Source organism: Aotus nancymaae, unplaced genomic scaffold (genome assembly GCF_030222135.1).
Source record: "Aotus nancymaae isolate 86718 unplaced genomic scaffold, 86718_ANA_hifiasm-v0.15.2.pri h1tg000014l, whole genome shotgun sequence".
NCBI classification, from domain to species: Eukaryota; Metazoa; Chordata; class Mammalia; order Primates; family Aotidae; genus Aotus; species Aotus nancymaae.
The window spans coordinates 99668580-99684236 of NW_026988425.1; the positions used below are offsets into that span (position 1 = coordinate 99668580).

At 37.9% G+C, this 15657-nt stretch overlaps 1 protein-coding gene across 3 annotated transcripts in view; it reads right to left on the reverse strand.

Moving 5' to 3' along the window:
• Positions 1-15657, reverse strand: part of EFNA5 (ephrin A5) — a 293328-nt gene that overhangs the window by 47463 nt on the left and 230208 nt on the right. For all 3 annotated transcript variants that reach the window (XM_012459725.3, XM_012459715.3, XM_064376205.1), the window contains exon 2: positions 5080-5372. In XM_012459725.3, the coding sequence (XP_012315148.1) occupies positions 5080-5372 (293 nt within the window). The remainder of the gene's footprint in view (positions 1-5079; positions 5373-15657) is intronic.

Here is a 15657-nt window from a genome sequence, read left to right on the forward strand (position 1 = left end):
TTCCATCTGGATGGTGAATATTCAGGACATTTAAGAGAAATTTCTTAGAAAATGCAACCTTTCTGGTTTCTGAAGTTATCTGAGTTAAAAAGGTCAACTCTCTGGGAAGAAACAATTGAAATATCTTCTGGAGATGGAAAAGTATCCTTTAGAGAGCTGAAAATGCAGAAATACGTTTAAAATTTATCTTCCTACCATCTGATCTGGGGTTTCTAGGAAGTGTTTATAAAGAAGGATTCTCTAAACAGCAGATGTCAAAGTGAGTGCCATTTGTTTCTAATCTTTTAAAAAATATATGAAGTGTATTTTTTCAAGTATATCAGACCCAGGACTTTATCTCTTTACTTCCTTTAGTTGCTTACTCAGTTAAATTCCGCCCAGATCAGCTAATTCTTATCTGTGTGAACCTTTTACAAGTTACCTGACTTTTCTGTGCCTCAGTTTGTCCATCTGTAAATAGGGAAAAAGAACAGTTCTTCGTAGTGCTGTTTTGAGATAGTGCCTGGAATGGAGTACAAGCTATATAAAGTCCAGTTACCCTTACTTATTAAACATCTGCATGTGCCAAGCAATATAATACAAGGCAGAAAGCAGGAACAGCTGTGAACAACCTACCATAAATATATAATGTCAGGGCTGATAAGTGCCTAAGGAAGAATAAAGCAGAGTAAAAGTTTAGAGAACGCAGAGAACAAGGTGTTATTTTTATATAGGGAGGTCAGAGTAGCCTCTCATATAAAAACAAGTTTTTGAGCGCAGACCTAAAGAAAGTGAGAGCGAAGGACCTGGATGCCTGGGGCAATGGGAAGCCCACACAGAGGGACAATAGAGTCCCCAGGCCCTGGTGTAGGGGTGTGCTGGATAGGAGAGGAAGGAGAGCGGGCGGCTGAGCAGACAGAATCAGGTAGAGGGTGGTAGCAGAGGAAGTCAGAGGCTGAGATAATCGGGGTGAGGAGTTCAGCCATGGAGGACCTTGCTGGCCAGGTTAGAGACTGCGGACTTCCGTCTGGGTGAGACAGGAAGTCCCTGGAGGGCTCTGACCAAGCAGTGCCATGAGTGGGGAAAACAGGAGCCTGCTGTACTGGTAGAGACCACAGATAACGGTGACTTGGACACAGTAGCAGGGAGAGAACTAGCTCTATAATGCTAATGTGCCTCTCCACTCTGCATTTTCCCTAAAAATGTACCTTTAACTAGGATTTACTGAACACCTACTAAGCCAGGTGTTGGCCTGGGCCACTGTACAGATGTTATCTTTTACTCTAATGCTGCAGACTCTCAGATAAAATACAATAAAATTAGGATATTAAAGCTCCAATTATTTCTGAAGTCGATTATAATTACATTATTGTATAGATGTAGAGTTCAAATTCCAGAGAGATAAAACGATTTGCTCAAGATCATACAGCTAGTTAGGTCATGAAAAGGACCTGGGACTCAGTTTTCCTTACTTTATAAAAGAGTATATTCAAATCAGTGTTTTATGGAATTACAAAGATAACTTACTTAAAGGATTTCCCTTTACCTCTTCTGATGTAAAAATAACAGCAAAACTTCTTTCAAACATGTTCTTATTAAGTTAATATTTAAGAGCGTCATTTCTAAAGTGAGTATTTTTTAAGTTTCAAATGAGTATTTTTAAAAAAAGGAGAGAGTTTTGCTATGTTGCCCAGGCTGGATTCGATTTATTGACTCTAGCAATCCTCCTGCCTCAGCCTCCCAAACAGCTGGGCATGTACCACCATACCTTGCTAAAATGAGTATTTTTGAAGTTTCTAAAATTACTATTTCCTTTAGGAAGTCTATATAAACAACAATCGCCTTAATCAATTGACTGGCAGTTCTTCAAATCTGTCATTGATATAAATACCACCAACTTTCTGTAATTACTTTAGTATGCCGATTTCTTCCCAAAATAACTCCTGTAGATTAAAAACAGTATTTGTCAGATTCAGAGATGGCCCAGTCTACCTTAGCAATAATCAGCAATTATAACAACTTAATATACTGTCTGTTCCCAAGGAAAGGAGAATATAGCATAGAGTTATTCTGGGGAGTTAAAATAAAGGGACTAGAATTGCAAAGGATGTTTTATTTTTAAAGTAAATTGGAAACTTCATTTAAGATATTTTCAACTACCACATTTTCTTAATTTTATAAAACTCAAAGACATTAAGAAAGAAAAAAATCTGGTTGAGCATAAGGCAAATCTTGATAAGAATTCTCTGACTTGCGTCCTCTCTAAGTAATGAGGTGAATAGCGTATTATGAAATGCTTGCCTTCCCTTCCTCCAAATCCGTGTTTGTTATCTGAATTTTGGCACTCCACAGTCTCCACTAAACTGAAGCCTGCACCTAGCACCATAAAGCAGGATGGCCAAAAAGCTATAGCTTTCTTTTTTCTAGGAAAAGTTAGAAGAGATTTTAAGGCCATGAGGAGCTGAAATGTATCCCTGTCCTAGCAAGAACATTCTGTAAAATTGACTGGTGGGCAGTGAAGCTTGTTCCTGAGATCAGCAATAGAGCTTCTTGTAACATAGTAAGTATGAAAATAGTTATTTCCCAATCATCTTGTTCATTCCACGCACATTAGGGAAGAGAAGAATTCAACTGAGGGCCAATTCTCCCCTAAGAATCCTTTAGTTTAATTATGACCACAGTACATTAAACGTCTGTAAGACATCCATGAGCTCTGCTGCTCCTGACTGCAGCGGTGGAAGAGAGAAAACCCTTTCATTATTAAAAAGACAGGGAAGGATGCCTTTGCGGGTTGAAAACATGGTTGAAAATTCAATTTAACTGAACACCAGCCCACTGTGCTTCTTGTAAATGAACATCTTTTTGCTGCTAATTTTGTGCTATTTTACCTTTCATTAAAAAAAGTAATTCAAGTTAAACTCAGCTGAACAGCAAAAAGCTCTTCATATTTTGAAGCATTTTTGAACAATTACTTTGACGGGAGCTCTTGACAGTTAAATGACTCCGTTAAATGAATGTTATAGAAGTCACATAATGATTTTTAGTGAAATATTGAATTTAACCACAAATGAGGAAAAACCAGTCATAAGCACTATGGGTATATTTGAATAATAACATCTTGCTTATGAAGCTGAATGAATTGTATAATTTCTAATAATCAGGTAATCAACTGGTTAGCTCATGGGTATGTTCCCCATCTTGGTGCGATTTATTTTTGAGTTTTGTTTTTGTTGTTGTTTTTTTTAATCTGAGAAGCCAGTAAGGTAATTTCAAAACTAGCAAGGATTTTCTCTTACATAGATATGGTATTTTACAGTTAGACAATTAATGAGATGCTATCCCACAAGTGAAGTCCTCCTCTTTCCTTTTTCTCATTTGCTGAATGAGATTCTTTCACAAAGTGAAAAAGCAACAAAAGTCAAGAACATGCTGCCTGAGAAGTGTGAATTCACTGTATGCCAGTGCTTCCTGCATCTGTGGGACTCAATATTCCTTTTCTTATTTTACGGATCAAATGTGAGATAGTATCAAGGCTTTCGCATGTTTTCTCATGACTAATGACTGAAATATGTACTGAAATAATAAAACTGGTACTATTCAATTTCCTTTTTAAATTCAATTCCAATATAAGTGAGAGTAACCATTGTGATGGTGAAATCTGACTTATAAAATTCTGTTTTCTGGAGAAAGAGAGGAGCTAGAAATCCCTGTAGACTCAAACCGTGTGAGTTATGAGTGGGTAGGGACATTTGGACTGAAGAAATGAGTCAGAAAAAGGAATGTTCTTGTTTGTCTGGCAAGCTGGGGTGAAAGTCGATGCTAAGCATACTGGGTGGTATAACTTGGATCTCTGCCTACCGTGTGGGGTTGCGGTTCCTGATTCTTCCAAACAGGTGAGGCACAACTTTTCTCCATGTTCTCACTACTCCCTGCATTTACCTTCATCATTGTCGATTTACACTTTAATTGCCTATTTACAAGTCTGCTCCCCAGTAAAATGTCACTCTCTAAGAACAGGGAATAGCTTTTCATCTTGCATCCCCCAACATTTCTCAGCCCAGATTAAGCTGTCCAATAAATGTATTTTTTAACAAGTTAAACTTTTAACCTCTTCAGTTGACAGTGAAAATATATGGGAAATGCCAGATAGTTTAAATATAAATACTAAAGTCCAAATACACAACAAGCTGCTTAAAGTAGCTATTACCCATAACCTTGCTACTCAAAACGTGGTCCACAGATCAGCAGCAGCAACCGCGGCAGCAGCATCTGGAAGCTTCATACATCCAGAATTTCAGGCTCTGCCTTAGACCTCCTCAGTCAGAGTGCATTACAACAAGATCCCCAGATAACACTATGCACACTGAAGTTTGAGAAGCATTTACCTACAACATATGATAGTAGGATGTCTGAAGAAATGATGGGTACAAAATGGAGAAAAAACAAGGCCAGGCATTCTAATTAATACTGAAGTCCACTGAAAAAGTTTTAGAGCTCTCCCAGGGCAGTCACTCAATGCTTACAGGTGAGATATGCACTTATACCAGTTCCCTTGGAACCCCTTCTAGAAACTTTTTCACAAGTCTTTTCTGTTTAAAGACAAAGCGCTCTTACTAATTATCTTTTCTCCTCGGTGCAAAGAGAGTATTTATCTCAGCATGCTGACATTTCCAGGAGTTTTGGCTTCCTCCACTGCAAAGGTGGATGATTGAAAGGATATTGCTGACACCTGAATAAGAAATCCAATGACTCCAAGCTATGTAAATTTAATTATTTCCTTTAATTTTTTTTCAGGAGTCTTTTTTTCTTTTCCTGAGCTTTGGAGAAGTCCTGGCAATTTTCATTTAAAAGAAATACAAGTCAGCAGTGGTTCACTGAACAGGCTGACACGTAATTTCATAGGGGGAGAGGCGCTCTGTCTTTAATCTAATTTGTGCTCTCAATTCCCAGCTAATGTATCTAGGGATCCTGATGTATGCATTTACAAGGAGACATCTGTAGTGCAGAGTCCAGCTCCCTGCAATTCTCTGAAACATGGGCAAAAAATTAGTCTGGGCTCTTGCAGCTGCCCTACAACACGATAAATCTCTATATACTCACAGATGTAGAAATATTCTCTGCCTGGCCTGAATTCAAATCCTAGAGAAAAGGGAGTGAAGAGCTGGAATTTTTCAGAGAACTTCAGTGGTCCATTTGGAGAGTGAGGCCGGTTACATTCCCATCTCTTGAACCCTTTGGAAGTGTGGTCGCAGGCACTGTAGCCATCAAAGTTCACCATGTAGAGGACATAGCGCTCAGTCTTATCTTCTGGGACGGAGTCCTCATAGTGAGGGCAGAAAACATCCAGGTAGTCATTGATACAGACATCAATGTGGTAGTCACCCCTCTGGAATCTGTTAGAAAAAGGGAAAAAAATAGGATAATTCATAGAGAAAGGGCTTTCTGCTTGGAATCAGTGGTTAAGCCATTTAATAATTCTAGGGCTAAAGGATCTAGTATAGTAAGTACTTACTGAATGCCATTATGATTTGGGGCATGCTTTGAAATGTTGCAGTTCCCAAATTAAGCCACAAAAAACCATTTTACAGAGGGATTCCTTTATATTTGTATCAAAATATCCTAAAAACTAAGTGCTTTGCTTTAATTTTAAGTATTATAATAAACATCACTCTTTCAAACTGAGGAACTCTGTGGAGGTACTAATGTGCTGTTTTCCATTTGTCCTTTCATTCTTAAAAATCATATATTAAAACAAATTTTTTATATTTTTATAATAGTGTTTCACTTAATAAATGTTTTTGAATAAATGAATGAGGAAATTAAAGAACAAATAAATGACTGAATTTTTTTTTTTGTTATAAATGAGGCCATTTTCCACTTTCTATGCAAATGAGAATTAGAGCCATAAAATTGGGAGAATTAGAATCATAACATTTTACAGTTGGAAAGAAAATTCCTAAAACACTTGCATTTTAGAGAAAGATAAAAAGGCATAAAGATGAAGCAGGGAGTAATTGAGCCAAACCTAGTATGGAGACTTCGGATCCTAGCTCAGTGTTTTTCTTAGATCTGCTACGTCAGAAACTTATTTTAGTGCCTCTCTCTTTTGATGCAGCATCTTTTCCATATTGAGAAAACAACCCATCTAAATCAAAGGACTTTTCCCCTCATTTCTTTTAATTCTACAGGTCGTGTTCTAGAGCTGGGCTGGTGAGCAATAAAAGTAACAAGCCAAATGAAAATAGCCAAAACCATGGCAAATTCAGCCTAGTTAAAAATGTACACACGTGAATACACACACACCCCACCATAAACACCTCACTGTCTGCTTCAATTCTCATCTTCCAAAAGTTTTGCTTATCTGTTTTAACTTATGTGTCTTTCCCCATCAGTTGAACAGTATTTCCCAAGACACAACGATGTGTGAAACAGGAACTGTTACAGATACAACTTTCTCAGTCTAAAATCATGGTGGAAAAGTGTACAAAACTCTTTTGTTTTCAGCTGGTGAGGAAATTCTTCTCTGAGCCCTTAGAAGTTTCATCATAAAATTGTGTTATTGCTGAAATTCAACGCTCATAAAGTCATATAATCTCTGAGCTGTACAGTCTGAGCGTGAATGCTTCCCAGTGGCAGTGAGACAGTCTATTCCATTTTTGGACATCTCTAAACGTTAGAAAGCTTCTTCTTACATTCAGCATAAATTCACTTCTGTATAATTTCTACCCAGTGATCCTGCTTCTGCTGCCTGGAATTATAAAGAACAAATCAAATTCCTCTTCAGCAAGGGAGTCCATAAAACATTTGGAGATGTCAGCTATGTCTCTCTGCATCTTCCTTTCTGCGACATTTGAAAATCCTGATTTCTTTGGTTCTTTCTAGTATAATTCCAAGGCTCCTCATCATTCTAGATTCTTGACCTTCCTCATGTTCTCCAATTTCCCAGTATATTCCCCTCAAAATGCAGCACCTGAACATAAACAAAATAACAACCTCTGACAGCATGTGACCAATGTCCACCACAGTAGAAATACAGTACCGTCTAGCTGGGCATGGTGGCTCATGCCTGTAATCCCAGCACTTTGGGAGGTCGAGGCAGGTGGATCACTTGAGGCCAGGAGTTTGAGACCAGCCTGGCCAACATAGCTAAACCCCATTTCTACTAAAAATACAAAAAATATTACCCAGGCATGGTGGCACATGCCTGTAATCCCAGCTACTTGGAAGGCTGAGGCACGAGAATCGCATGAACCTGGAAGGCGGAGGTTGCAGTGAGCCAAGATCACGCCACTGCACTCCAGCCTGGCTGTCAGAGCAAGACTCGGTCTCAAAAAAGAGAAAAGAAAGAAATATACCATCTTCACTCTGGATGCTAAATATTCGTTGTTAAGCTGAGATTCTCTTCTGAGAGACACTGTGAAAAAGTGAAGACACCATTCGTTTTGACTGAGTAGACCTAGATTTAAGGACTGGATCTGCTGTTGGTTGAGTGGGAGGGTCATAAATCATTCTGAGCCTCAGTTTCCTCCTATGTAAGTTGGAATAATTATGAGAGCCTGCCTTGCCGGCCGCCGGTGGCTGCTTCAAGCCTTAGATAGGAAATGTATGTAAAGTACTGTGTGGATGTAAACCACTGCTACAAAAGCATATTAAAATGAGTAAATCAAATATTAACTTTAAAATAATAGCAGTAAGAACATACAACAGAGATAAAAATAATATCTGTGTTTCCCTTTTTAAAAATCCAATAGGAAAATCATATAGAAATGTTAAATTCTGTCCTTAAATGTTAAATGATCCATAGAAACTCCACTCGATCCTTGCTCTTGAAAAGCAGCATGCTGATTTACACAAGAGAAATAAGGAAAACTTATCAGAATATTCACCTTTCAGCTAGAGGATCCCAAAATACATAACCATTTTTTAATAAAACAGAAACACTTGGAAGTATTTATATTTACAATGATCATGGGTTTACTTTTTCTTTATTACTAGCAGACAACGATTTGTCAAGATGCAAGGAAAGCCTGTGTTGCTTTTAAAAGATTTTTGAACATCAAGGTAACATCACTGCCAAAGTACAAAGAAAAGACACTGCAAGGTTCAGATAAAAGGGTGCTGGGATATGAAGCATCAGCACTCAGAGTAGCCTGACAGTTTTGGATGAGAGCCAGACAAGAACTGCAGGAGAAGGCAATGCCCAGATGCACTTTATATTATTATATTATTATTATAGATTTTAAAGAGATTCAAGGGGAAGTTTTTTCTTTCCCTAAGTGTCATTCATTTTAGCTTCTACTAGCATTTTGCACTGCTCAAAGTGAAAGTAAAAATTAGAACTGCCATTGTCTGAACCCATTCTGTTACTCCTTTATTCTACAATTCTTTTATTCCACCATCGAAAAAAAAAAACTGTCAGTTTCCGGATGCCTAAAAATTTGCTCTTCTTTCCTAACTTTTATCCCGGTTAATGTTGCTAAATTTTTACTAAGGCAAACTGTGGGCTTGAAGACCCATTCTGCTTTGTGTTGACCAGCTATCCCTTCTGATGACATTTTATTTTGCATGAAGCGTTAAGTGGATTACCATGGTACCAATTTTAAACATGTGATTGCCCCAGCAGTTACTGTTTCTTTTCTTTTCTTTTCTTTTCTTTTTTTTCTAGACAGAGTCTTGCTGTTACCAGGCTGGAGTGCAGTGGCACAATCTTGGCTCACTGCAATCTCCGCCTCCTGGGTTCAAGCAATTCTCGTGCCTCAGTCTCCCAAGCAGTTGGGATTACAGGCACATGCCACCACACCCAGCTAATTTTTGTATTTTTTTAGTAGAGATGGGATTTCACCATGTTGGCCAGGATGGACTCAATCTCCTAGACTTGTGATTCACCTGCCTCGGTCTCCCAAAGTTCTGGGATTACAGGTGTGAGCCACTGCGGCCGGCCGCAATTAGTATTTCTACCCTTCTAGCCATACGATGAAGAAAAGATGATGACTGATTCACTACAGAATCAATTTATACTTTTGTTTCAGATCTTTAATTTGTATAGTTTACTAATGTAAATTTCAAAGAGTAGACAATATAAATATAAAAACAATAACAACTTGGAACTCATAAAAGGCATCTATAATAACATACTCAAGTATAATCCAAAGAAAAGTTTAGGATTAGCTATGCTAATGCTATTAGGTTGGTGCAAAAGTAATTGTGGTTTTGCCTTAATATATCAAATCATGTTCTCTGGGTATAAAGTGGAACAGAATCATTCTTTTCTGGCCATACTGTGAAGGAGAACATAAGTATGACTAATATTAGAGTGCTTATTATGTTACATTCATTATTTCAACTTAATCTCTATTTACAATGCCACAGAATAGTCACTATTATTAGTACACTCATTTAAAGATGTGGAAATTGAGATGAAGAAGTCCAGCAATATGCTTAATATTACACAACTAGTAGAGAAAAGGGGGAGGCAGAATTCAAACCTAGTCTAACCTCGGAACCAAAGCTCTTCACTTTTCCAATTTGTGAGAGATTAAATTGTTAGAGCCAAGTCCTTAGGTCAGCTCTGTATTCCTCCAGAGGGACTCATTTTCATTCCTGATGAGGTTTCAGTTCTCCCCTTCATTCACTGATGCAACAAACATTTGCTGCATCCAGGATCTGCTATGTGCTTTACATGTGTTATCATATGAAATGCTCCAAATAACCTTATTGGGCAGTTTAAATCAGTTTCACTTTACCAACAAGGAAATGACATTAAGAGAGGGCAGTGTCCAACTTTGTATAGCAAATGGATAGCAGAATTAGGATCTGAACTCAAGTCTCACATGGTTCTGAAGCATACTCTTGTCCTGCTACCCACAATGGTTCCAAAGATTCACCAGCTGTAGTAATGACCCTCTTAAGAGTTTGGGTTACCTTTTATATTTACACTGATCTAGCAGGGCATTGCAGCAAGGTGTCCCAGCCCTACCGTCTTCTCTACGAGGTTTGCCCCAGACTCCTAAACTGGAAGCTAAGGGGTGCGTCAACATTTAGAATTAAGTCTCAGATTGCAGGGTTAGCTCCTGACTCATCCTTTCACAGAATAACGTGTTGTTAGCCTCAGCAGCCATTCACATAAAGGGATCTTTTTTCCATCAGGAAACAGCTTTCATGAGCTCTAGCTCATATTAAAAAAGGAAACTGACATCTAGGAAGACTGATTCTGCATGCCAATATTTACAAATGCCATGGGTAACACAGCCACTGCTTTAACACATTTGTAAATTTCTTGAAAATTTTCCTGTAAATGTCTTCTCTTTATGCCTTATCCTTAATTCCATTCATTGTATCAACAGTTCTATACCTCTCTCTGAGATCACCACATAATTTTAACTATAAGAATATCTGGCTCTATACCAACAAGTCAGCAATAATTACAATGCAATCTCTACTAAATTATCACAGTGCTTCCCAATGTAAAAGCATGCTCAGTTACCATACTTAGAAAAGTGATTGTGTTTGAGTAAAACAATTACTGCCCTGCCTGTTTTCACAGTGCAAGTTTCAAGAGTCAGGAAACGTCTCATATGCATGAGAAGATGGTCCCTGCTCCCCACCCGGGCAGCATGGCCACTTTGGTCAATGTTCTGTGCAATATAAACAGTCGACCCTTGAGCAACGGGTTTGAACTGCATGGATCCACTTACACGTGGACTTGCTTCTACCTGTGCCACCCCTGAGATAGCAAGACCAATCCCTCCTCATCCTCAGTCCACTCAATGTGAAGACAAGGATGAAGACCTTTAAGATGATCCACTTCCACTTAAAAAGAGTAAATATATTTTCTCTTCCTTATGATTTTATTAACAACATTTTCTTTTCTCTAGCTTACTTGATTATAAGAATATAGTATATAATACGTTTAAAATACAAAATATGTGTTAATTGACTGTTTATGTTAATGGCAAGGCTTCCAAGCAATAGTAGGCTATTAGTAACTAAGGTTTTCAGGAATCAAAAGTTATAACTGGATTTTCAACTACATGAGGGGCCAGTGAACTTAACCTCCCACACTGTTCAAGGATAAACTTCATATTATATGCACTCTATTATGGCAAGAATACATTTTACACATTTATCAAAATTTGGCAGTGGACTGGTTCAGAATCAATGTCATATATATTATGAAAGGGTCATTTTAGTTAATTAGGAGAATAAAATGTAGCATAGCAACTAGTCCTTTGCAATCATCTCAAATACCAAAAACGAATTATGTACTTTATGGTAGTTCTTGATGAACCCCAGAGGCCACCTGGATCACTGGATAAAAAGCACATTTCCAGGGCTACTGACAACAAAAGTAACAACTGAAGCTGAGATTAGAGTTAGAAAGTGTGCTTCTGGAAATTGTGTTTCTGTGTTTACCTGATAAAATTCCATTGTATGCTGAATAAATTTTAATTTTCAATTTAAAGCCACTATTAATATCTCTCCCTTGCTGGGCATGGTGGCTGATGCCTGTAATCCCAGGACTTTGGGAAGCTGAGGTGGGAGGATCACTTGAGCCCAGGAGTTTGAGACCAGCCTGGGCAATATAGTGAGACTCCATCTCTATAAAACGTTTTTTTAAAAAATTAGCCAGTCATGGTGGTGTGTGTCTAAAGTCCCAGGTACTTGGGAGGCTGAGGCAGGAAGATTGCTTGAGCCTTGGAGGCAGAGGTTATAGTGAACCGAGATTCTGCCACTGCACTCCAGCCTGGGCAACAGAGCAAGGCCATGCCTAAACAAAGAAAAAAAAAATTGCTCCCTGTACTGAACCTGTCTGCAAGAAGTGAATCATGACTTCAGTATCAGAATTCAGATGAAATAAAGACAAGTGAGGTAACACTTGACAACTACCCTTTCATTTAGATCTCACCAGTGTGCCCTCAACTTTCTACGGAGTAAGGAAGCAAAGCACTGTTTGATGGTTTAGGTAGCCTAAACCATAAGAGCTTTGTCCTCCTAAGTACTTCATTTTCGAACTTGGGTCGCTGAAAAAGGTCCATCTACTATTTCAATAGTCTAGGTCCTTTACTAGTCTCAAGTGTAAGTTCTCAATGTACTCTGACCCTGTCACTTGGTTCCTCTTTGCTAAGGCAAGTAGGTATCACCTCACTTTTCTTCCTTATGATTTTCACGATGCTGACCTGACTTCCTACTCGACCCCACACTCTTGTGTTGTGGATATTGACAGCTAGGGAGGCCACAGTGAAAGGACACATGGGCAGTGCCCTGGGCTTCAGGCTGCAGAGGAGCAGCACCATAATCCTCCTTCTCTGAGTTCATCTTTAGCCACTTCGCCCTGCAGTGTTCCTCCTTTCATTCCATCTTCATTTGCTAAAGCCAAAATGCATTTCATTTTAGTAGCTGGAAAAGGAAGGGTATGGTGCATATTTAAAATGTTCTAAATTGGCCTTTAGCATATGTTGCTGGCACAGCAGACAGCCTGCTTCCAGGGAAATATGTACTGAGGTATTTTATCAAGCAGCTCCTGAGTGAAGTTTCTTCACTCCATAAATATAGAAACAGCATTACTGAAAGGAGACAGTGTTATTAGAGGTTAGGAAGCTGTGAGGCACTTTTATCCCTTTTCACGGAATGTTTTAAAGAATTCAATAATGAAAATGTTATTTCTCATGAACTGGATAGTTGATTATTACATTTTAAATGTATTTTAATGTGTCAAAGAGGTGATTGTTTTAATATTCCTACTTGAACAGAAATCCAATGTCACTTCTTTAATTACAAGGCAACCTAATGTATTACATTCTGAAATTGAAATGTAAAAGAAGGATATGATTTATGGTCAAAGATTAAGCAAATTTATCAGCTTAGGGTTCCTCCAAAATTTTAAACTAATTCTAGAGTGAATATATCTTGGGAGCACTGTCTTCAAATTCTACTATTACTGATTTAAAGGCTAATTTCAGAATAAGATGTCTGTTTTTAACTAGGAGAATTTTTCATCTGTCCCAAAAGAGTCTAATGGGTCCTGCAACAGACATGGGTTTGGTTTATAAATATGTTTTTGTGAGGAGATGGGCAGGACGGCAGTCTCTGTTGCATAACATGCTGCTTCTTGCCTCCTTCTGTTATTCTTTTCAGCACAGAATGCAAGCCTTATGGCTTTCCTATTCTAAATCTGAAGATGCTCTTTTTTTTTTTTTTTTTTTTTTTTTTTTTTCTGCAGAGGTTAAAGCATGGAATACAAACAGCAAATCAAAGTTAGAGTAGATAAATAATACTAGCATCACTGAGGGCTGAACAAATATTTGTTTTACTAATTTTAAATTTCTCTTCTCTCTCATGGATTGAAATATGTCTACCTTTCAGATGTATTGGTAATCAACCTCTATTTGCAGCTCTGAGAGAATAGGAGTCATGGATAGTTTCACTGTTACCACACCAGGTGTTAAGGCTGAATGAGATATTACATGATGACCAAAACACATGATTTCAGGCCAATCCAGCTCTTCTGGGCTTTAAAATATGCCAAAAACAACAAAACCCCCAGAGAAGTGAAGATTTACAAGTTAAAAAATACTCAAGGATAAATTTCAAAGATGTTTCCTACTTATTTTGCAGCAGAAATGCAGTGTGCTACAACATATACTGACAGAATGTTTGGAACCCAGAGTTGGTGCTGTGTTCATCCATTAATGAAAGTTCCAACAGAGTTCTTGCACATGCATGTTCTGGTAATTATAAATTCTGCAGCATGAGAGTTTTACCTTGAGTTCAGTAACTGTTCGTGATGATAATAAGACATCATTTTCTTGGCCAAAGATTTAGAATTCAGCAGCAGCTTATTATACTATCCTGCCACTTTTTCCTTGTATGTATGTATGTGTATTTTAAAAGCAAAACATTTAAAAATCCCACAATTAATACTAATTACCCATATCAAATAGATGGATAAAACTCACATAGCTTTTGCCTGTTCTTTTCGACTACAAGTCATGTCAGTCTGAATAGCTTTTAAAAACTGGTATCTCCCAGGAGTGGCAGCTGTTCATATACCGGGCCAACAAAATGTTCACTCCTCCAGTGTTTTAACTCATTTGGAGTTTGTTTTATTAACTTGACAGAGGAGCTTCAAAGAAAACAAAGCATTAAATTGGCAGAGCCTAAGTAAGACTTTCCTTCAGGAAGGGGCTGGAAGCTTTGGGTGACAGTCTAATTGCTTTTAAGCCCCCAAAGAGGCCTCAGGCATGGAGTAAGAATGTGTCAACATTAACAGGCCAAGTCAGCCAAAGAATTAACCAGGCAAAGTTCTAAAGACCCAACACATCACAGATCACTTCAAATGGTTTTCAAAAGGAAATAAAAAAAAATTAATGGCTGGCAATCAGTATAGTCCTAACAGAGGTCACTCCCACAATGCAAAATGGGCTCTTCCTCCACTTCTGCTGGCCAGGAGCTTCCTAACAGAGCTGTACTTCAGGTCTTAAGCCACGTTGAGTTTCACACCCCACCCCTTCAAGCACACGGAGCAGAGCACCTGCCACATACATACAGACCCAGCAAAAGGAGACACAGGAAACCATCAGATAGGCTATCTAGCTACTGTCCTAGGAGAACAGGATTAAACAAACTGACTCTGTTCAGGAGATGTGGGAGTCATTCAAACAAATAAGCCACCTGTCAAACTGCTTACTTCCACGTAGCCCTTTTGCATCTTCTATATACTAAAGGGGAGAGAGTTACTCAGCAGAATTTCAGGCTATTCACAGTTTCAAAAACAATAATAACCAAAGGGTAATAGTAAATCTCCTTTCTATTGACTAACTCAATGAGAAATTTTTGGAAAACAGTGATTTAATAGTTCTTAAGTACTTGGTGTGCAAACAGTGAACTAAATATTTGTATTATGGGTTGACGATAACTTACTGGAATCATTACACTCGAAATCTGAAATTTAGCTAAGACTTTTAAAAAATTGAATATCTGAGAATTAATCTGTTAATTTATTATTAAACAAACGAAAAACAAGAAATTGAAAGAAAGAGAATACATGTGTTTTATGGCTTTCTTTTATATTTGATTTTCATCAGACAAGGGGAAGCATATATTTGATAATGCTAGGGCATGATAATAATAATAATGTTTTCATACAAAACTGTAGACAATAAAGTGGAAATTGTTGCTGTTTCTATGGAAATTGGCATGTGCAACGTAATTACTTCTATTTGGCCAGTTAGGACCTTGTGAGCCATTGGATACAAATCTGGGACTGGGAATGAAGCTAATATAAAGAAAAGAGCTCTGCAGTCATTAGAAATGAGGTGGTGGTCAGAGTCATAAAAAGTACTGAATTCATCCAAGCTCAATGTATAGATTTGGAAGAAAACTGGGACTGTGCTGAATGCAAATTGCTGTAATTATTACTATACTATTTTTTTTGAGACATTTTTAAACGTATAGAGCTCCTTGAAGATAGTGATGGTGTTTACTTGTCTCTGTATTCCCAACACTTAGCACCATGTTTGCACATACTAGTAACTACATAGATGTCCGATGAAGAGGAATTGTAGCTGAAGGATATCAGAAGTGATACTTAAAAACAGAAAAACTGTGTAAAGTGTCTAATAGTCTCTAGTCTCTTCCTGTGTTCTGGGTCCCAGTATAAAATTTTGAGAGAAGCTAAAT